We start from the raw sequence: 24,524 nt of genomic DNA, 5'->3' as shown, positions 1-24,524 counted from the left end.
CTTCTGTCTATCAGTTGAAAACTTACTATGTTTGCAGTGAGGTTTGGAGGACTACTTCCCATCACTACTATTAGTAGGTTCCATACTAGTACTGGATACCGTAATGGGAGCAAAATCACAAACCTTTTTAGCCTCTTTTATTATTTTCTGTCTGAAATGGTCCTTTCCTTGTGTTAAATATTAGGACAGTGGAAGGGGAGGAATGTAAATTCATTTATTGGACCCCTTATTGAAGACTTTCTTGATCACATAAAATAATTGTTTTGCTCAAGTTTTTTAGCTTTAAGTATTCCTTTCTCTCTAAATTTTCTGCCAATTTTAGAAATTTGAAATAAGACCTTTTTGAAAGACACTTGGCTTTTTCCATGAAGGTTTTGGTCCGTGGCAGAAGATCCAGTAAAATTCCTTTTACAAAAATAGAAGTTGGAATGAAAGGTGATCGTGAAATGCTTACAAAACAATGTAGTGTTGTGTTGCTTATGATGATGGTGGCTTCTAGCAAAGTTTTGTTACATGTGTTGCATGTTCTAATATTGCTAGGTCTTAGAGTGTTAGTGAAGTAATACTCAGCTGTCGGGGGCTTACCCCAACATTGAGGTGGTTTCAGGGTCTTTGCTCCCCTGCACAGCTCCGAGCCGAGCCGAAGGAAGAGACGGAGTTCTCAGGTTTAGATTTTTCAAGGTTGCATACTTCGTTTATTGTTTCTTATCTTACAATTTTCTCGGAGTCCGACAAGATGTTCGCAGCTGCATGGATTCCTCACGTCTCCCCCCGAGCTGGGCTGTCCTTATCTTTTATACTAATTACTACGTATTTCTTATTTACTATTTCTTACCAATGTCTATCACTATTACTAAAAAGGTCATCTTTACTTTGACCCAATCCTCACTAACTACTTTGTGCCATGTCAATGCAGCAATGGAGTGAGGGAAGAAGAAGGAGAAGGAGACAACGCCCCAGATTCTCCATCTTGTCCCCATTCACTTCAATGCTAGGAACCTAAAACTATTATTTTCTCATTCTGTGATAAGCTAAACTACTATTTCTCACATTCTTGTGGCCTGTAAACCTTCTCTCAGTGTAGGAAGTTTTTCCCATGGACTGAAATCAAAGCCAGTGTCTCTCTGAGCTCTGGGCTGGGGTCCCAGACCCCCCTGCCCAGATCCCTGACCCTCCAGGGCAACCAAAGGAATGCCCTGGACTCCAACACTCAGCCAGATAATGACTTTGTGAATCTGTACCTGGAAGGATATACTGTGCATTAGAGCAGTCCATCCCTCACCATTAAAACTGAAGTACGTGAAGATGACCAAATACTCTCTCAGTTATCTTCAATTGTATCCATGTTGAAATGACTTTTCAAAGGCATAGAGCTACACATCTCTGTGCGTGTTTGTACTCCCTTACTCTTTCTATTTTCTTTTGACTTGGCTTTAAATTCTTCTGTGGTGTATAGATAGATCCATGAGGAGAAGCAGCTGGAGTGAAAAGTTTGTCCTTACTTGCTTAAGAAGCAAGTTCGACAGTAGTGGATATCTGTGGCATTTTTTTTTCCTGCTCTCATAATGTGAAAAGATGCTACAAAGGTTGTTGCTTGCAACTTTTGTTTTTCCTCTGCTTTTGCTATTTATGTAAGACTTCAAGCTTTATATTTTTCATTACCTTGGACACCAGCTTTGTATAGGTAGACTTGAATAAAATGTCCACATTTTTGAGTTCCAATACTTCTGACTAAAATTTGTGGTTTATTTAAAAGTGGTTGAAGTGTCTTACTCAAGGAAAGTTACTTTATGCTAATAATTAGATAATAAAAGTATGAATCTTCCTTGTCCTGATGTTCATTCACCGCTGAATTATTCATGCTGAAATTAATTTCTGCTAAAGCAATGAGAACCTTGTCACTTAACATCTGAAGTTCAGTAAAGTTCTCTGTGAAGTTGGCTGGCCTGTCTTAATGTTTCTTAGATGCTAATTTTTTTAATGAGTTTAATTTTCCTGTAGAACACATATAAAGGGTATAAGATAAAATATTTACAATTTTATTTTATAATCCTAACTTAATTTCAGTTAAGTTCTTTTGCAATGAGTTCTTTGGAAAACTTGATTTTTCTGGAAGGGGTTTCTTCAGACCTCTTTGTTCCTAGCTTGTGTCTAAAGGTCAAAAAACCAAACCTGCTTTAATTTTGGGTATGTCTGACCATATTAGTTAAAATAATTTTATTTTTCCTTCTAGTCTTGACCCAGAGCAAAAGGAAATGTTGATTGAAGTGATAGAAAAGCTTTTGAAGGATAGAAGTACGGTAAGAAACAGTTTTTGTGACACATGCATATATTTTTAAAGAGTTTACTCCCGAGACTGTCATTCAGCAGTAAGTAATACACTTTCCTAACCCTTGCCAGTGTGATTTTGTATGGTTTTAGACAGAAGTATCATTGTATATTTATGCTTTTATAGTATGACTGTAATAGTGACTATCCTTTAATATGATGTAATTTTACTTGCATCATGAGTCTGTTAATTAATGTTTTTGTAAGTGTGTTTTATGTATGCTTCTTTAAACTTTATTTTGAAAAATAGTTATATAATAATATTAATCAGTGTGCAAGTGTTTATGAATTTTCATATGCACTTTTTCATTGGGAAATTAGTTTGATAATTTCAATTATAGTACTGTAAGAATAAATTACTTGTGTATGATGCACAGCGTGCCTATTGACATCCATCTATCTTGCACTGTGTATAGTTGTTAAAAAATTATATTTGCTGTGCAGTTATTTATTCCTGCCAGTATCTCCACTTCCAATCTAGTAAACAAGAGATGTTCTTTACATAATTTCTGTAAATTTAACACTTCTGTTATGTTTTACCTGCCCTATATAGCTACAGGTTTTCCATATGAACTCCTGGATGTCTCACAATGGTCACACACCTTATTTTGTTTTACTTTGCAAATAAGTGTCCCACTTGTAAACTAGAAAGGTAATTGACCAAAGAATCAAAGTTAGATTTAAAGAGAAACCAGATTTGTAAATTAAAACATTCTCATGTTCTTCTTTTGCAGGTCACTAATTTAATGAATGTAATCCTTTTTGACTAATGAAAGTATTACTAGGTACCAGATAGTGTGTGGTTTCATCTGCTATTTGCCAAGTGTTCTTGTAACGCTTGGAACGATATCCTCCATTGTTCTAATACAGTGAAGGTGTTCAGAGCATAAAAGGTGTTGTTCTCTAAAAGACATCCTGCAGCTGCCACCAAAGAGTTACTGACAGAGGTGTGTTAGAGCTTAGTGGCTCAGCAGACAGTAGATCAAGTCTTCTGACTGCATCTGTGCTTGACTTTACAGAGGCCTTTGAGCTGGTGTGAAGCTACACCTGCAGTGATTCTTCATGTATTTTATTTCATGGTTTGTGCTCATGGTATACATGCAGTTTGTGAATGTGGGATTAGGATGTTAGTACCAGTGGAGGAATAAAGGGCTAAAAACTACAAAAAAAAGTAAAATTCCTGAGTTTGTACTTTGTTTCCTAGGCCTTATATCATATGGTAAATGGTTATCCCATGCTGCCGTGGCTCTCTCTCCCCCAGAGCCCCTGCTCCATTTTTGTCTCATCTAGCTTGAGAGAGAAACCACAGCTGGAAGGATTTTTTTCCCTTCAAGTCTCAAAAGATCCCAGAGGCTGCAAACCTTTTCCTTTAGAGAGAGCAGGTCCCGTTGATGGCAAAAGGAGTCTGCCCTTGGTCCGGTATGAAATCAAGGCTTTATTCAGTCTGGGGTTCTGCCCTGGTAGGGTCCAGAGCTCAGTCCAGTCCCCATCCCAAGCCCAAGAGCTTAGCACGAGATCCACGTGCTCTCCTTGCTTTTATCCGGGGGGAAGGGGCTAGAGGCAAGGACAAGCCCCTACCCAATCAGGGACAAGGTGGGAGTAGAACAGAGTTGGATTACATTCCAGTGTGGGAGAATGGGAGGAGAGAAGGAGCAGGGACAAATCTCATGATGATGCATTTTCCACGAGAACAGGGGGTACAGAAGAAAGCATTACAAAACCCAATATAAAATGAAATACAATATAAACTCAAATAATGTACTACAACACCATGCCTAGTCATTTACACGTTTACTTTATAAGAAAGTATAGAGTATATTTGGATCTGTTATCTCCTTGGAATTTGGAATTAGAATGAAATAATGGGCTTATTGCCTAGTCTTTGCTCCAGTTTTGGTGCCTCTGTGACACTGAGTATTGGACACCATATTTACAAAGATACCAGCTGATGGAATAGCTGAAAATGATAGACTAGACTTGGGTCTTCTGCATTTGTTTGAAGACATACATGGGTAACTGCTACAACTTCTTGCTCCCTCTGATCTCTCTTTGTCTGTTCCCTAGTAACACCTGATTCCAGTCCGGGCTGACATCTCAGCTCCAGAAATCTTACTATTTTGGGAAGTTATACGAAGAATAATTATTTCAGAAAGAAAACATACGGATCTCTCTTTAAGACTTTCTGTGTCTAACAAAGGGTGCTTTTTCACCACAGACTCCACAGCTTGTGGTGGTCTAAAATGGATCAGTCTCTAATATTTCATAGCTTTGGAAGGACTAGTCTAGCATGGCAGAGCTTTATCTTGAGTTGTTATCTTTTGTCACGTACCACTGAATGTTCCCAGAAAGCCTCCACATTCACTAACAGAACCTGCATAGTGCACAAGTGTTTCGTTGGCAGGTAACTCCAATCTGAATAAGCTTATTCTTTGCCCCTAATTGGAAAACAGCAATTTTCTCACAGTGGGGAAATCAAGAGTGCCATTTTTAGCTAGTTTCAGCTTTTAAAATTGGAGGAGATGCAGCTGCTGATAGGTGCTGGTCCTTAAGTGCAGGTGTGTACGTATGTGGGCTTAAGCTGGTGACTGTAGGTTTAATAAGGCTGCATCCTAGGGAAATTTGTGTTAATTTGAGTCATCTTTTTGAATTTTTTAAGAGAAGCTGTACTTCATACACTTAGCCTAAAAGAGAAAGCTCATTCAACATTTATAAAAAACACAAACACTTTTGAAGAAAATTAGGTCCATTTGCTGCCATAGGAATTCTTCAAATGGGACCAAATTGTAAAACAACAGCTTTTGGTCATAGACTTATGAAGTGGCTGTATATGATAAGTGGTGTGTCTCAGCTTTTTGTAGCTCCTGCTGCCTTTTTGACAGTCAAGGTGCCTGAAATTTGTAGGGTGGTAATGTGGAACTAGAACCCCACATGTTTACTTGACACTGATCTTTGGATTCCTTCTACTCAACAGCAGAGCTGTTCCCATACATTAATATTAGTTGTAATCTCCTGCTAGCTCTAATCTAATGTCAGCAAATCAGTTTGCTCTTTAAATAGTTTTTTTACCAGAGTGAGAGAATCCTAGTGACTTAGTTGAATATCAGTGGTTTTCCACCTTTTTTCATTTGATGGAAATGTGTAGTTACTTTTGGCACTTCTATGTACTTAAGGACTATTAATTCTCAGAAAAGCCATAATGTGTTGTATGTTAACCATTGGGTCTAGAGAAAATCAACTGTTGATTGATTATTGATTATTTTGATTATAATTTTTAAATTTTAATATTTTTTCTTTTTAATCCATTTGATTTTTTTTTTAGATCCATTTGATTTGGACATGTTTGGAGGGAGAATGTAATTAGTAACATGAACCATGTATGTAACAGTCTAATATTATTTAGATGATATTTGAGACTGCACTTTAATGAGAAGTAAACTTTTACTCAAAATCTGCTTATTTTCTATAGTTATTTGACCTCAGACAGGATTTTTGACACTGGCATAATCTCTGTGTTAGAGATAGAATAGCTAATAAATATAGATGCCTCTAAATTTCTGTAAACCAGGAAATTTTTTCAGAATGAAAAAACTGTTGTGTGTCATTAATGCAGTTTTTGTTGCACAGAAAAGACACAATGTATTTCAATTACATTTATACGATTAAATGCATTTGAAATAGCAAGACATTATCTGGAGGGACATTTTACTATAGTAAAAATAAGCCCTTTTTAAGACAGTATAGGATGTGTTTATTTTTTTAGGTCTCAATCAGTAGTAAATTTTAATATAAGCTGAGGTAAGCAAAACTTAAAATGAGATGAGATCTAACCTTAACCCAGCACTTCATTAAAATTTCTGGTGAGATAAATGAAAAATCACTCTACTCCTTGAGTGTCTTAACACAAAGATTCAATTAAAACACAAGCTCTCAGTTAATCTAAAATGCAAAATTATCAACTGCAAGCCATTGTTAACATACCATCAAGGGCTGCTGACTAGGAATTAGGCTCTATCAACAAATCTGTGATTTTGTGCAAGTGTATTTATATTTTAAACAGATGTTTACAAGTATTTTTATTATTGAGGCTTATAAACTCCTAGTTATGTTTTTGCCCTTGCTTTACAAGTACCTCACATTTTGATAGGCATATATACCTGCTCCTTTTGTTTTTCTAGTAATTCTAGGTAGCTGAGCAGCTGATGCAATTTTATGTAGAAGGGAGGATAAGAGCATGCTTGTAGTCTATGCTAAAATGATTTTTTCTGAAAGTAATATGGCTAGTCATGTGTGAAAGTATAATTGGGTGATTTAGAGCAAACTAGTTCTCTTTTCTTTTTAGTCAATTCTGCATTGCTCCACTCTATTTTTTCTATTCAGTGATAACCTAGCTTTGATGCATAGGATTTAAGGCAAGATTTGTTGCATAAATTTTTTTTGGAAGAAAAAGATGCTGTGAAGGACTGTAGTTATCAGCCTGTGTATTTTTCAGTGCTGTGTAAGCAACGCTGAAAATCAAGTTCATAATGATATCTGAGTTACAGCAGGTGAAAGAAAAATAAAATCCATGTTGGCATTGAAAAGGAATCATGCCTGCTATCCAAAACTGTAAAGCAAAAAGAACTTGTGACTTGCATTTCACAGTCTAAATTAAAGTATCTCTAGTATATTAAAAACACCAATAAAGGAAAGGCAGAATATAGTTGGGATGTGGTTGTATGGATGATGGGTATGTTAAAAATGCCCAGATTTATTGCTGATTTACATCTCTAGATTCAATCAGATTTTATTTTGTTTGGGTACATACCTCTGTTATAATGAATTTATTATTCTGTTCTGGTGTGATAATTTACTATTAATAATAATATGTAACTTTGTGTTAACTCCATTTTGGTGGTGAAAAGATCTTATGCAAATATCTGAGTATAGATGCAAATACGCGAGTATAGAGATTTCTTTTGCAGACTGCATGGCTACTAGATGAAGTGCAGATTCTTTCTCAGCGACATTCGTTTGATTAAAAAATCATCCTAGGAATTGGTGAGGGCTTTGTGATGAAGACCTTACTCTTAAAATAAAGCAGTGTATTTGGGCATAATGGGAAAAGAAAGCTGGACACTCTTGTTTTTAACAGTAGTCTTCAGTTAATAATGTAATATTTTAGTTTAGAAACCAAATGTGTGGCTAAGACAATGTTTTCTTAACTTATTGATTTCATGACGGTAAATGCTTCAATTTTGTGGGGAAAAAAAAATTACTGGTTTGTGCAGATGTTTTGTTGTGATAGATCTATTATACAGCTATTAGAAGATAAATGACTGATCTTTTCCACTTTCCTTGCCTCCAGAAAATTGAAATAAGAAGGGGAATATCATTTGGGCTGTATGATTAGGGCAGGTGGGGTGGCCATTAATTTAAGAGAGAAGAATCTTGGCAGCGTGGGCCAACTTGTGCTGTATTATCAATCAAACCCCGATGCACTTCTTGTGATGACCCAGCACTCTCAGGTTTTCGCAGCGTTAATTAGAATTCATGACAAAATAGATGCAAGGAAACGTTTTGTACCCTTCATAATTTTATAGAAAATTTATTGTTATTAGAGGAACCATTTGCTTAGTGTGATTTTTTTCATTACCAGCTTGTCAACTAGCATAGATAATCTGGAGAAAATATGAACTCCATAGATTGGGTGTCACTTTTGTTGATGGTTCATATAGTTTACCTTGGAGCACAGCTAATGGCTGAAGTTCATAGCAACAGCACAGAAAAATGTGGCACCTAGTGGAAGACAAATGAACCATGTTTATTGCTTTAATATAAAAAATACATAAATGGAAAGCAGCATTTGAATTTGATGAGCTCATTGCTAGTTTTGTTGGAGTGATTTATATTATCTCCTTATACTAAAAGCTACTATTGACACAGTGAGATGGAAATTAACTGACTGTTTTTTAGAAACTGATATTTTTTTGGTTTTATATTCTGATTGGATCATTTTGTTTTAATTTTAAATACTTTTATGGAATGTTGAGCATTTAATAAACAAAGATTATTAGCTGTTCCACTGATGTTTAGATATATAGTAGGATCATGCTGTAGGGGAAGCAATATAGACTAGAAAATAATCTCTTATTAAGAAAGCATTAGGAAATTTTCTCAGAGAAATCTGCTTGTTACCGGTGCATTTTCAGTCTGTCACATTCCTACTTTTTTCCACTTTCAAATGAAAAGCCCAATTTTAGAAAATACCATAATGGGGAGAGAGACATGATATTAATAATGTCATGATAGATAGTAATTCCTATATTAACTTGTAAATCTACGGACTCGCTACTGGAATAAAATGCATGTTTACCCAGTGCATCCCTTGCATTTCATGGCATATGTTCAGTTCTTTTACTAGTGTCTTTTAAGTGTTCACAAGTGACAGCATAGTCATTGTAAACTTGAGTAGGAGACAGAAGTAATTTGAAATAAGTAATTATTTAGAATTCCTATATTCTACTTTGACTCTTTCTTTGTGTCAGGTTGTTGTGTTTTAGTAACTTCTAAAGCTTCTGAGCTTCTAAAAAGCCAGCAGTGTTTATAGGATATATTCTTAGTTTTAAATGATTGAGTTAATGTTGTATGTATTTAGTGTCAGCTTTCAAACTAAATTGTATCCAATTGAAAGAGAAAATATGTGTACTGATCTACTGGTAGTAAAAGACAAGGGTATTTTCTCTAGAATTACTGTTGGAAATGTGTTGACCTTCACCTGTGAACCTAAACGGGTATTTTTAAATATTAGATTGACTATTCTGATAGTCATAAACTGATATACGTCAATCTCTCTTGTCTCTGATATGAAACAGTGACCTACAAGAAGTTTCTCTATGTGGCCTCTTTCTTCTTAAACTTCAACTCTATCATTTTGTCCTCTGCAAGCTGACCTTAACTGTAGTTCAGAGTTCTGCATCCTGATAAAGGGAATTCACACTTTTCCAGTGGGAAAGCTTCTCAGCTGTGGCCTAAATGAATACGTGCTAAGGACAAATAGTGAGTTTTTGGGATTAACTACTGCCTTCTGCTGAGCTTTGAGCACCCACCTTAGCGTCAACTTGCCGCAGTTTTTAATTGCAGATAGGTTAGTGCTGCAGCACATTATTAAGAAGAAAGTTTAGTACAACAACAGATAAAAAAGAGCTTTTGTTTTTATGATACCGCAAATTATTTTAGATGTAAAGTGTATTTAGCTCTATCAAATAATCAGATTTTGCTCCCTTGAATGAATTGCATTCTTGTTGGGACCAGCAGGTACCAGTATGTGGATGAGGCTGGAGACAATAAATGCAACTTCACGTTTATTCTTATTGGTAATTCATAAAATCCCCACAGAGCCTGAGACTTGTTTAGCATAATAGCAAGACTATCTTCTGAGCTGTTTTCTTTCAATTGTAATGTTGAGTGCATACTAATAAACCACATGTCAGCCAAATACAGGGAGAAAAATGTAACATATGAATATCATTGTATTTAATATTTCTCAAAAAGTACCATTTCAATAAACTGCACTTCTATTTAATTGCTTACTTTAAGTCATTGGGGAAATTATAGAGGTTGAAATGCAGATCCCTAGTGCTCAGATAGAATATGACATTAATTTGCTGCCAGAAGGCTATACTGCATGCATGCTAACTGCATACATATCAGCTGCTTCACATAAAGTATCATCATTTTAGTTATTTGACTTAACATGTACTCTGACACAAAACAAATCTTAATTAAAGCAATTAGAAGAGAAAGAACACTAATCCCAGGCACACAATTATATGTCCTTATAAGGCATGGTCAGCTTTTGATCTTTTCTTGCACTTAAAGTAACCTACTGACAGAATTTTAGCTGAAACCCCGATATATATTTCCTCCCATTATTTTAAAAGAAAATATCCCAGCAGAAGGTTTCAGTAATCTTGAGATGTTACAATGTTGATAATCTATTTAATTTTGTCATAAAAACAAAGCTATTTGCTGTTTGTAGCATGGTGCATGAATAAGAGATATTTCTTAGGAAGGCAAAAAATTGTGTGAGAATATGGCAGGATATAAATGATGCATTTCTGCAATTATGTAACTTAAGGAAGTACTGAACAACATGCAGATACTATTTTTGCCTTCTTTGAAGAAAAGTTCTATTCTGTTGCTGATTTTTATGCCTTTGGGGGGGGGAGGGGGGTGGGGAGGAGTGTATTAATGAAATTCTAAATGTAAAATTTTCTGTGACAGTTAATTTTGCGATATTGAGAGAGAAGTTTGAATTCCAGTAATGCCAAGGATCTTGGCCTAGCTCTTCTTTACTTTGATAAGGCCGGTATTGATAGAATCCTAAAAGATCTTGCTGGGCGTATGTTTTACTTTTTGTTGTTTCCCGTTACTTCTAAGTTAATTGCAAGTTTTCTGTTAATTTATTTGGACGCTAAATCTGTAAGAAAAAAGAATTATGCTTACATTGCATGGTGTCTTCAGGGCTGGAAGCTAAGATTTATGTGTGCAATAGAAACAGCAAGTGTTTTCTCTGTTCTAATAACCTTACCCCAATTCTGTTTTAAGTAAGATACCATTTCTGTGAGGGTTTTTTTGTTGTTGTTTTGTTTGTTTTTGCTGAATAGAAATAATTTGAAAATGCTGAGTATTGCTGTTATTAATTCTGATTCTCACTTGTGGTCTAACTGTAGACCTAGTACTGACTTTCTGTTTTATATTTTGTTTTGTAGCTGGTAGCTGGGAGTGTGGTGATGGCATTTGAGGAAGTGTGTCCAGATAGAATAGATCTGATTCACAAGAACTACCGAAAGCTCTGTAACTTGCTGGTTGATGTGGAAGAGTGGGGTCAAGTTGTTATAATCCACATGCTAACTCGGTATGCACGTACTCAGTTTGTAAGCCCATGGAAGGTAAGTTTGCGACTTCTTAAATTACTGTTGTGAGCCTGCGCTCTGAATTATTTCCATTGTTGGATTTACTTTTAGTCTTTTAAGATGTATTTCTGTGGAGACTTTAGTAAAAATAGTGATCAAATGCATGAGCCTTAGTTCTCTAAGATTTCACTAACACAAGACATCTACCTAAGAGCTTGAGAATTCTCCTTCCAGGGTATAACTGTTTCTTACTTACTCATGGCACAACCTGTAGGCAGCAGAGAGACTCCTTTTTCTGTGGTTCTTTGAGCCATGTTGCTTTTTGCTTTAGACAGTTTTGCACGAGTCAAAACTAGAAATGTTTGCCATTCTGTCCTGAAACTGGGCAGACTCTACTTATGTTGTTGATACCCAGTATCACTGCAGGACATACTCTACTTGTTTAGGCTTTGTTAATGTGCTGAGACAGCACGTGAGCACTTAAACATACGTACGTGAAATGTGAAAAATGATGTGGTTATTTTCATTTATATTGTGTAAATATGAGTATACTTTAAAAATTTATGAAAAGAGGTTTTATAAGAAAAAATTATAGAAAGACACAAATTCTGTCACTTCTTACAGTAAAAAAGGGCATAGCTCAAGAAATTTATGCTGTTAACATTGTTTCAATAGAGATCTAACTCTGAATAACAATTTAAATTAAAAGAATACTTCTGGAAAGAACTGTTTAAAATTGCTCCACAGCTCTGGTTGTTTGTGTTTATTAAAGGCTTGAGGATGTTACTAGTGTTAAGTTTTACCATTTAATTTGAAGGCCATTCATGTTTAAAACTGCACATTTTAGTGCAGATTATAGTAATTTATAAGTAGCACATTAGCAATTTTTTAAAGATTTCTTTTTTCAGCATTGGAATAGGGGATGACACCAACTATCACTCTATCACTGAATTCTTTCTAACTCTTTTTTAATATCCTTTGCCTGGCAAAAAAGATGGAAATGCAGTGCCATTCTGTGTTAATATACATGTAATTTTTTGTGTGAAAATAATTATGAGGAGATATATTTGGCCAAACAGTTTAGTCTGATTTCATTTACAATTATATTCACTTCTTCTTAAAAAAGCAGGAATTACAATGAATATAGCAAAAATGTCTGAAGTAGAATCATTATGTGCTACTCATTAGATTCTGACCTTTTTTCATTTTTGATGAAAACTAAATTGTAATAACAATGCTTCCCAGAAAATTGCATAAAATAAGGAAGGTATTTTTAGATAATGAGGCATTTAAGTTGTATGTTTTCCTGATGTTCTTGAGGCAGTGTTTATTACATGTTCAATATTGGAGGAAGGCAACTTGCGTTCTTCTTTCTGAAATTTAGAGAGAATCAAAATTGATAATCTGCTTTACCTAAAGCTATAGTCCCACAATATGTTTCAGCCAGTTTTAGTCTGTAATTGGGCAAAAAAAAAGTTGAAGAGGAGGATGACCTCCTGTCTTGGACTGAGGGTGGAGGTCTTGATGGTGTTTGGTTTCTTCAAGACTTTAATTCTTTTTTCACTGGAACTGGATGGATGACAGTTATTGCTGTGGCTTCTGCTCCAGGAATGCAAAAGATTGTGTGACAATACTGCCTGTGTCAACCTAAAATTAGTCATCAGTAGTGTAGTATTAATAACACTTTGTTTTCACTTTCAAGATCTTCAGTGTAAAATTTAGTTTGTCTACCTACTCAGCAATTTAATTAGCAGATTTTTTTTGTGGTCCTAGTTGAAATGCATGACTTTGTCAATACATTCTTAAATGAACTCATCATACAACAGGCCATCTTGTGCAGTAGAAGAGATTTTTAATTTAGTTTATTTGCATCATTATGGATCAGTATTTAGGCTGTTTATATGTAAATGTATGATTTGAGGAACAATTAAGTGTTGACAAAGTAGATTGCAGTCATATCAATTGCAGTGCGTTTTCCATAATTTTTCTAACTGACATCTTTGATGATAAATAGTGGATGCCAAGTCAAAGCCGATTATACAGTGCACTAGGAATTCATGGTGCTGTCAGGGAGAAGACCGATTGACTTTAAATTTACATATTAATGAGAAGATTTGTTAAGAGGGTGCTTGACTATAGAAAATAACAGCATATTTATAGGGCACGACACTTTATAAATAAAGCTGATGCAGGAAAATGGAAATTAAACCTATCAGATTAATAAATTCAAGGCTGCTAAAATGCATATTTGCATTTTTATTCAGTAAAATTTTCCCTTACTTTTTGAGGAACATATGTTGCTTTTGTTTAAGTTGAGCTAATTCCTAGCAAGTAATGGTGTAATGTTTGGAACTGGTTTCTTGAGCATTTAGAAATCTTAAAAAAAATATATATATATATATATATTTTGAATACTTACCAGCTACGGAGAAAGATCTTTTTTTAAGCAATATGCTTAAAATTGTTCCAATTACCCATTAACCAAGAATACTTAGTTTTTTATTCCTATTTCTAGCTTCTTTGAAGAGTGTAATTTTTAATTCTAATTGTGAATGAAGTAAGGAAGAAAGTCCTTGGTTTATCCTGTTTGTCTTAAAATACTTGGAGGTGCTTTTTGAGTAGTTACTTGCAAATAGCAGTTTCAGAATAACCTTTTTTCTGGATGAACTGTATGTATTCAGTTTTAACATGTGTTAGCTGAAATGAGACTAGATGCTGATATTCTGGAGTAAAAATAGCTGCTTGGAACTAAAACCAGCCAAAAACAATTCCAGGTTTTCTGGGAAGAAAAATACTTGATAGCAGATAAAACCATGATGCATTTCAGCTTAAATGTTTTGTCCTGCCCTTGTTGCAGAAGTTGCTGGGACTGCCAACCTGTTTATAAATACCTCCTGAACCATGACAGCTTGCAGCCTAGTACATAAAGATGGGTAAAATAAAGCTGTTGGTAGTTTTCATGAATACATTGAGCTGCATTCTAGCAGTTCAGGAACTGATTTTCAAGCTGTTCAGCCATCCCTGTTTCTGCATGGAGATGAAGATTGCAGGAAGTAGGAACTGCTTTTGCTGTCCTGGTACACAGATTTACCACAAACTTCTGTGACATTTGGGAGGGCATCTTCTGAAAACAGGTGGACTGATCAGAAGTGTCAACAGTCTTTGTATAGAGCAAGACAGAGTTAAGAGCTGCAGTCTAGCAGAAAAACAGTGACTCTGAGGGCCATTCAGCTTCATTCCAGACAGTTGAAGATTACATAAATAAACTCTCTTGGTGTTCAGCAAGGATTGGAAAAGAATGGTGAATTCAGATTGATCACGGGCTGCAGTCATTACAAAGATCCTGATAAGTACTTATGAGAAGCATGTCTCAGGCTTATATTTTAGGATTAATTATTGAAGTATTGTTCAGTTTAAAGTGCTCAGAATTTGGCATAATTGTTGGGCTGGGAGGGATGGAAAGGGAAATTAGGCATGAAGAAAACAATCTGGAAGAGTAAGGACTTTTATGAGAAAAACATTAAGTATTTGAATGTCCGTGTATCTAAAAGCACGAATCATGGAAAGTAGCCCATCTCTCAGTAATTACAGGAAGAAACAGATTGGAAATATTTATTTTGCTTGATTATTCTGACAAAATATTGAGGTCCCTTCTGACCTCAGCTGTTGTGTGAGCTCTTTGTCTTTCGTTAAATGCTTTGTTTCCTGCTCTTACAGTACTTTCTCAGAGATGCTGCTCTTACAGTATCTTTTAGTTATGAGTTCTTAGTGTATGCCATAAAGGTCATGGTTATGTCTGATGGAATTCAGTGTCTAATGGCTGGTTAAGACAGCTCAGCAGTATCTAAAACTGCTTGAGGTATTTTGTTGTTGTTATTGTTCTCTGTGCCGGGGTATGAATTGAGGGAACTGTAACTGTGAATGATCAAGCTGAAAGCACAGCACACAGAAAATAGTGTCCATCCTTTACTTTTGCAGAATTTGTTAACACTAATAAGCATCCTGAATCAGGTCTGCTGGTTTATTGCAGAGCTTAATAAAACTTCTGAAACCTTTGCTTAGAAGCTGAGAACATAAGTGAAGGGTGTATTCAGGGTAATAGCTGCCAGTTTACCTAGATAAAGCAGTAAAAATGAAGCACATTAAAATACTTCAAAAGTATTTCATATGTATATCATAATTTAATAATTAATCAGCCCAAATACACCTTTCCCTTCTTTTGTTTTCCAACTCAGTGGAGGATCTACAAGTTTTATTATGCTCTTTTGCAGTAAGTATGCATAGATGTATATTTAGGAAATATTCAGAATGGCATTCAGTTTTTAAGGATAAAATTAACCATGATATGGTATGTATTACTTATTTAACATATCATCTCAGTGAAGTTTCTTTGTAGATATATGCCAGATGATATTCTTGCTGATTTTAATTTTTTTTTTTTAATTTTACTTCTTCCACTACCCTAAAAGATTGTGAGAGATTCTGAGAATTCTCTTGATCCTGAATTGTCTGCTAAGTGCAAAAAATTAAATTAGGAAAACTAGTTTACAGTGAAGTTGTCTTATGCTGCTTATTTCTTCCTTTTTTAGTATATCCATCAGAATCTTCAGTGTGAATTGGCGCAGTCTAGATTCAGTTATGGTTTCCCTTTTTATCTGAGCGCAGTACTCTCTGGCCAGGTTCTTTTAGATATGCACAAGGTGGGGTTAATATTTAATATAAGATCCACTTATTTGAAGATATTTAGAGAAGTGTTTGGGGCATAAAATGGACTGACTAGCTATTTTACTGTGACATCAGTTTTATTTATCCTTTTGTGTGTACTAGTTAGTAAGACGATAATAGCTTAGTGCATATATTTATTAAAAAAAAAAAAAAACTACCTGAAGCTGATTATGGAAAGTTTGGATGAAAAAATTAATCCAGCAGAAGAAAAACTAAAAGGAGGGTTAATTTTGGGGCATATTAATTTCCTGATTTGTTTTGCTTTGTGGCTGCTAAACACTTACTGTTGGAATAACAGAAGTACAGTCTGCAGATAAAAATACCATTTATTTTTGCATCAGAATGTATTGCTGTGGTTTCTGTTAGTCCCATTACAGAGTTGCAGTGGAACAGTAGCAGTGAGTAGAATCTCTCTAGGCTCGTTCTCTAGGACATGTGTATGAACTCAGATTAAGAAAGGAACTCTTTCTTTTCCTGCAGATTTGACCAGCAAAGTTTCCATGTTTCCATGCAGTACTGTAGTCTCATCTTCTTGACTAATGCTGAGTTTCTTTTTATTATCTATATATAGGATAAGAGGCTTTCTAGCCATCTGTTGCAAATAAGTTGTTAAAATTGTCTCTATCTCTGTGTAGATTATTTTCTCTGACTTATGGAGACAAAAATTAATTGGAAGGAAACAAGTATTTTTATAGAAATCTAAGTATGAACTGTGTAACTGCTAATCACTTTTCATTTAAATATTAAATGTGGCAGATCCCCATAGTCTCATGTGCTACTAAAGTTTCTAGCTTTAATTTTGGCCATTGGAATGCTATTTGGTCGTAGAAAATTATGTAAACTGTATGAAATGAGTTCTGTGTTAGATTACTTTGAGGCCTTCCTGGATTCCATACTCATGAACTTTATTCTGGGCATCTGTCTGTAGAATATTACTCTGTCTAGTGACTTCTGTGGCCTTTTCATTACTGTACCAGGATTTTCTCTGGATAATTAGAAGAATAGTAAAATAAACTTGTTTATCTACTTTGTGAAAATAAGCCTTTATTTATTTTTTCTGCTGTGTGAGGAACATGTGTGTGCAATCAGAACTCTGCTCTGAAAAAGCTTTAGGCTTCTGACTCTGAGCCTGTACACTTCTTCTGTTTGTAATGTCAGGTAGAATTCTTGATTAGTTGTGGTGGCTCTAAAGGACCATGGGGAATAGTAAATGTGAAAAAATTTCAAATTATTTGGATCATTCATCTCCTTGATAGTGTATGCACAAGTTTGCTGCAGTTTATGGTTGGAAAAGTATCAGTACCAAGTACCAAGAAGAGTAGGGGTAACTGAGGCTTGAATTATAATGACATATCCATTTATCAATAGAATAAATACACCACCAGCTGTTAGTGTGAGAATATCACTAATGTGCATCAGCAGATGTTTTAAGATGATTTCAGCTTCTTTGACTACTTAGGCATTACAATGGAGGAGAAAAAAAAATTCTGTAATGCAGGATTTAATGGCTATAGATGATGTTTTGATGCGTATGTCAGACTCTCTGGTAAGGGTAGCAAACTGCCACCTTTCAGACTGCCAATCTACGCAAAAGTACAGTTACCATTCTTCAAAAATTTAAGATTATTTTGTGTTTTAAAAACTTTAGTCTCCTAGTAAACATATTGAGCTATGGCTGGGAGTCCAAATATTATTTAAATATTGGGTAAACATTTTACTAGCTGTAAACAATCCTAAAGCTGTGTGAGAATGAAAATAAATACATGAGTATGTTTCCATATGTGGGAAATGTTTTCATTGAATTTACCTTTTAAAATAATGTATTTTTTCTGAGAGGAAAGGAAGTTGAGTTGCTTCAAGATGTATACATGGTTTGATGTAACTGGAGGGTGTACTGGGAACACGAGAAAAGGAGGTAGCTATTGCAGTTCTGTGCAGGAACTGCACCATGAGTGATGTGCAGTTCTGAAGATCTGGGACATCCCTGTCCCTGCATACCCTGTCTGTAAGTCATGAGAGGTGGTGACTACTAATTCTAGAGCGTGTTGTACGCTTCTCTTGGTTGCAGTCACAAAATTAACTAACAGTTAACTGGGGGGTTTTTGTGGTTCACTTACTGTGCAACCCTGTGCAAGAGTATTTTTGCTTGGCAGTTGTTTCATATTTGCTTGCTATATTGATGTCTTATACTGCCTCTTCAGATACTTAAGTTGATATTAAATTTTAACAAGAAAAACAGGTCAAACATTTAACCAAACATCTGAATAAAGATTCCAAATTCCACTTTAATGTTTGGATTTGAGAGTAAAAAGAGGTAAACTTTTAGCTAGAAGTAAGTGGTACCTTTTTTTCTTCCCTTCACCTTTGCTCCTACTTAATTTTATTTTAGTGTTTAATTTATCCCTTCCTGTTCTTTCTTGTACTTTCTTCCTCTTTTCATATAGTCTAAATTTTTTTTCTGTTCTTTGCTTTGCATCTTTTAGTCTTTGCATTGTCATTGTGCCTTTTCCCCACACTACTGAAAGTAAGGGGTTTTTTTCTTGGTAAGACTAAGCTATTTTATGTCTCACTTCTGTTTTGAGGAATATGAAACTGTTTTGAGTAAATGAAAGTGATCTAAAAATCATAATGGATTGTTTTAGTTCTATCTGCAAGTGTCACAGGACTTTATTAAAACAGTGATTGCACATTTGAGGTTGCTGAAGAAAGATATTAATTACTACAGCATACTTTAATTTTAGCGCCTATTTTTAGACACCAGTCCTAGACTTAATCACTGTTTCTTAGAGAAATGGGAATGAACACTCCTTCAGTTTTCACCTTAGTTTGCTATGAAGTTACATAGCAGAGATGTTATTGTAGTTGTCATTTACTGGTAAAAAAATAATATTCAGAGGTCCTCAGACCCCTGTTTCCACACATGTGAGGCTCTTGTCTCAGAGGTGAACTATAAAACTTTCATGAATATGGGGTTTCTTAAGAATGTTTAGGTTTGAGGGTTTTTAAATTTTCATTAAACTTTTATTTCATTATCTTTCCATGTTTATATTTAGAAAATTATGTTATTGGCTAAGTGAGTTTTTAGAAGCCTCTGTAAGGCTGAATTGAAGGATTTTAAGAGTTTTTCAGGTAATAAATGAGTTTACATACTCATAATGTTTCGGAAAATTGAGGGGCTTTTTTTTAGAATGAAAAAATCATATTCATCTGAACTGGGATTATACAGGGTATTGTATAGATGATAATATTATTGGTAAACTACAAATAAAAATCGATTTTTGTATTGTTGATTGTGTGACTTATATATGCTGAAGGAAGCTAAGAATAATGTAAATGAAAATGCCTTAATGTTAAATTTCACCTGCCTTGGTCAGGTTCTCAGGACTGAGTAGGTGTCTTAGTTTCTTTGTGTAGCTTGAATATCAGAGCTTACTATTTTTAAAAATAGGAAGTCTTCTAGAGAAAGCTTTTTTGAATTGCAAATAAAACCTTCTCAAATTGGTAGAATTTTACTTTGTGTTCCTTAGCTGCATTAAAATTTAACTTAAGAAATGTAAGAATGTTTTGGTGCATATGAAACATGCTGCTCCAGAGGTTAATATCACAAGGTAAGCTGACTTGAAATACAAGCCCTTTTACTGAAAAATGCCTCAAAGTTGCCCTGGGAATTTCCATTAATACTTCAATTTTTACTAACTGAAAGCATGTTTATATCTTTGTATAGCTAAACTCTTAAAATCGACAAATGTAATTGTGTGAAAATTTCTTATCAAAAACTCAAAACTAAGGTAACAGTTTTCATTGTAATTTACTGGACCTATATTGTATCTATGTAATTATGTTAATATATTACATTTTCAGTACAATTCCATTACAGTCATTTGAATAGTGTTGTAATCTGAAAAGTGGTCCTTGAAAAAGGGGACTGTTTGAGTTCAAGTCTGTTTCAGTGCCTTCAGATATGCATAATTCTACAAGTCCAACTGAACCCTCTAGGTTTTCTTTCTGACCTCTTTATCCAAATGGTAATGAATAGACTATGGTTATAATTGAAGTAAAAATCATAATATATAAGAAAATCAGAGTAATATAACAGTGATCTTGCAACCTATATTGCAAGATCACCACATTCCATTGTTTTTCACTTAACTGAAAAGTGTGTGTAATTTTAGACTTGCATAGGAGCAACAGGTCTAGTCTTTGAAAGACTGACAGAATGCAGTGTTAGGTAATGTGATAATTTTGTATCGATACTTTATATAAATAGTATAGATTATGCATTATTATTTATATTGTGCGCTGTTTAGTCTTTGCATTCTAGAGGTCCTATGGTTGCCTGTTAGTTCATGAAGCTGCCTTACAAATTCTTGCTTGATAAAAGACATATCATATCCCAGACCACTACCTCATTACCTGAATATTTTTATATTCTGTGTGGTAGAAGGGGTAAATTAAGTTTCTAAAGTTCTCATAAGCAACTTTGTTGGTGAAAACTGTAAATGCAGTGTGTAAAGGCCACACTGTTCTGGTTTAGTAAGAGCGAAGACTCCAGATTTCTGTCCATTCAGGAATGGCTATAGTTTGTAATCATTTCTGTAACCTGCATCCTTGTTCTGTAACCCAGTGTGTTTCTCACTGGTCTTGTAATCCCCAGCCTGTTCCTTTCCAGTGTAAAGGATTCTTAACCCATGAGCATCGGGAGTTTGTTAAGTGTTGAAAATTGTTTTCTTTCAATGTAACAAGAAAATATTTCAATAACTATTTTTAAACAGGAAAATATTTTGATTATTTACTAATTTTGTCCTGTGGAATGGTAAGTATCTGAAAATTTTAACCTTTAGACAGACTACAATATAATTCTGTCATCTGTGCAGGTGTCCAGTGTTATTCAAAATGCTGCAAGGTGCCTTTTCCTAGTCTTCAGTTTTTATGGATCTCCTGTAGGCTCTATACCTTCAGAGTCTGTCAGATCCATGCAGATTTTTTCATGCTCACGGGAGCATAAAGTGGCACTAGAGGCTTACACTTAGGCATTTGAAATACTCCCCTACTTCTACAGGGCCATCAGAGTCATTACTAGGTTCTATCAGCCTGTTCACTGTAGCACAAGTTTTTGTCACACAACTAATTATAAACTGCAGCTTACCTTTGCTGGCTGTTTGGTACTTGAAAGGAAAATATTACTTAAAGAGTGGAGGATCTGATCCCTTTATTCTTTATCTCTTCTACTCCGTTTGGCTTAATAAGGCAAACTTGTCAAACTTCACTTGTGCCTTCTAAAGCCTCTCTCCAGCCAGGCTGCAAATTAGTTACACTTTACTATTTCAAGTGTTTTTATCATGTGAGATTATGCCTTTTTTAAGACTACTAACAATTCTCCTTGTCAAGCTTTACCTATACTGGCAAACCTGAACCATATTCAAGGATTTACTGTTGTGGAGAAGATGAATGCTTTTCTAGCATGCTATTCACACAGGTGTGATTGGTTGAGGTTTTCTCTTCTTGTCAGAAATTTCTCACAGCTAATCTACTGAGTAATGATAGGTCTGTTCTGGTGTTCTGAAACTCATCTATAAAGCATGTGGAAGGATTTATGTAGGCATGTTCACATCCAGCATCAAAATTTCTGCTATAACTCATTAACGCATTAAGTAGCAAACCATGCTATGGATTATCCACCATTTTCCCTTTTCAAGGAAACTGTTCTTCATACAGCAGGTGAATACTGATCTTGGTGGGCTAAAGTAGTTTTGGTATTGCAGTCAAGTTCAACAAACAGTGACTAGTGCCAAAATTATTCTTACCTTCAAAATCTAACTTATCCAAAATTCACTTGAGAACAGTTCTTGGAAGTATTACAAAGGTCTCTGGAAGATACTGAAAATCTCATTTGCCAAAGATTTTGCTACAGACATCAAAAGAATGCAGTGGGTGTATTTCCATATGAAACTGAGGAGAGAAGCTGAAATTTGTAACTTCAAGTCATTTATACCAAGGAATAAAAATACTTGAATCCTTTTTTCAGTACAAGATGGAATTAAGGCTGGCAAAGTGGGAAAATACTGTGTATTTATGCTTTAGATATCATTGAAGCTTCAACTCAGTATGTGGGTGTGTGAAGCTCTGTTTGGAGGTAATTGCATTATTCACATAATGTATTTTACCCTAAATGGAAGTCACATTCCCAACTTTTACGCCATATTAAATGTAACTTCTAGCAAAATCTCAGTTAAGTGTTAGCTCATTTGCTTAGTGACTTTAAAAACAGGCTAATGGAATTTGCTATATGTCAGTTTCTTCATTAAAGCTGTTAATACTTTATGAAGATGTCCCTGAATTGTATGTCTGGAATAACGTAAAACAGAATTATGCATGTTCTTTCACGCTAAAATACTCTCTTCTCTGCTGTAAATAAATTGTAGTAGATGGGAAATGCACAGTTGCTATTTGGAAAGTGTAGTATGGAATACTGTGGTCTCAGTTTTTAATCATTTTATTCTCCTAGGGGGCTGAACTTTTTAGTCATTTTGCAATTTAGAAAAGCTATTAACTGCACAATTAAATCATGTGCTACTGCAAACTGTTCAGTGCATTTAATGCCATTTAACTAACAACTGCCACTCTTCTGTTCTCCCTTTCCTACCTACTGCTTTTGAAAATCCAGGGTAGTTCTAGTGATCCTATGTTGCTGTGTCCCTCATGCCTAGCAGGGGTTGACCACAGGCTAGCTCAGTTTTGCACTGCAGCAGCGTGGATCGGTCGGGGTTACAGGCTGGGCGAGTAACCTCCTCCCGGTAGGTTCTTGGTTCCCCACACAGGCGAGTGGACCTGATGGCATAACGACTGTGGCGACGGAAAAAGGGTCAACTCTCTTGAGCAGGGTAGAAGGTAGTTTATTAAGGGGAGTCCAGCAAGGAGCTCCACCTCAGACCACTGCTGCCCAGAGAGAGCCGAGATCAAAGCCTGACAGCCACTTATAAACGGGGGAGGATCCAGGGGTGGTGACAACAGGTCAGCCAACCAGGGAACACGGGGGTGTAACAGGGTTGTCAGCTTCTGCACCATTAACAAATCACAAGAGGGAAGGAGGGGATTCCCCGGGCCCCAGCCTATCACTCGACGCCTCCCCTGGATCTTTCCAGAATCCAGGGAAGGGTCTCGAAGTGACAGATAGGGCGACCACGAGGAGAGAGGGGGGATTGACAGGGACAGGTGCAGGGAAGGAATGACTGGCATAAAACGTCTGGTTATATAACTAACTCATAAGGGGGAAACTATTACAGAACACAGGGGGGTACAGTGGACTGAACCATTACAAAAATAACTTATAAATCTTACAAAAATAACTTAATAACTTAATAAAACAACTCTCGCACCACTACAATCCTATGACCACAGAGTGAGACAGATCATTTTACTAATCTTGCTCAAAACAGAATATCCTTTTAAAAATGCAAACAAAACAACAAACTTCTGTTGAACTGATTAGTCTTAAATCAACTGTGAAACTGCAACTAAAGGGATTGAAATGACAACAGAAAGCATTGGAACATTTGAATCTTCTCCCAGAACTCTCATGCTATCTCTCTTTGTGAAAAAGGATCACAGGATTGGTTTTATTTCTGATAAGGTTGCTGATATGTACTGATTATCATCAGTTTGAGTTCTAATTAGACATCTGTGAAGGTAAAATTTGAGTGTCACCTATATTTAGCATTTCTTCACGGATGTGTGGAGAAGCATATTCCACAGTCTAGTGTAGTGCACTATAGACAGTGAAGATTGGAGAATAAGTGCATAGGAAATCATCTGTCATTTGTTGATTCAATTGCTAATTAATTAGTTAAATAGTTAAATTAATAATTAAAATAGACTTTCATCTCCCGCTGTAGGAATCTGACTTTCAGTCCACTGCTGGCAGGAAAAATATTAATGTTAATAGTACTTATATCTCCATTATAACCTACTCATGCCTTCTTTTTCTGTTTGAAGTTCAAGATGTAGGCCTAGCATCAGTGTAGTGCTGCTCTGGTTGCTTTTCTCCTCCAGAACACCGTAGCACTATTGTTGAGCATGGAGGTGCTTTCTAAGGTCTCTGCATGAGGCTTTCCCTTTTTGTTAGAACCAAGAGGCTTTGCTTGTGCTTGCCCCCCTGAAGCTAGTTGTGTGCCACTTCAGAAGAGAATTACTGCTTGTCCCAGTCTCTTTCTTTAGTACAGGCTTCAGTACTTGTACTGCAAGGTTTATCTGGGAACAGAGCAACAATTCAGCTAGGTATCTTAAGATGACGTTTTGCCTTGGTGGTCTGAATTTTTGGCAGTAATTTATTGTGTGTCAGTTCAGTTTCAGATTTTCTCCTTAGGCTTGAAACGAGTGAAGAGAATCTTAGAACTGTGATCTGTCTAGAAATAAGCTAGGGAGTGATAGCAGAAATTATAAGAATATCCTGGTGAATGCTGAAACAGATTTGCTTACTCAGGTAGATGCAGACTTCTGAGCTAATTGGAGGAAGATGAAATGTTGAAGAGGCAGGTGAGGGATGTCTCACAGTCGATAGTCTTCATTCTCAGTTTACCA

General features: G+C 35.6%; 1 protein-coding gene across 3 annotated transcripts in view; it reads left to right on the top strand.

Moving 5' to 3' along the window:
• AP3B1 (adaptor related protein complex 3 subunit beta 1) overlaps nucleotides 1-24,524 on the top strand; it is a 156,220-nt gene that overhangs the window by 31,467 nt on the left and 100,229 nt on the right. For all 3 annotated transcript variants that reach the window (XR_005704410.2, XM_040090051.2, XM_040090050.2), the window contains exons 6-7: nucleotides 2,234-2,300; nucleotides 11,079-11,258. Coding sequence is in view for 2 of the 3 variants with exons in the window: in XM_040090051.2 (XP_039945985.1) it covers nucleotides 2,234-2,300; nucleotides 11,079-11,258 (247 nt within the window). In the remaining variant the exon portion in view is untranslated. The remainder of the gene's footprint in view (nucleotides 1-2,233; nucleotides 2,301-11,078; nucleotides 11,259-24,524) is intronic.

The sequence above is a fragment of the Hirundo rustica genome, chromosome Z (genome assembly GCF_015227805.2).
Source record: "Hirundo rustica isolate bHirRus1 chromosome Z, bHirRus1.pri.v3, whole genome shotgun sequence".
Taxonomy (NCBI): Eukaryota; Metazoa; Chordata; class Aves; order Passeriformes; family Hirundinidae; genus Hirundo; species Hirundo rustica.
This window is presented reverse-complemented; position numbering and strand designations above follow the sequence as displayed.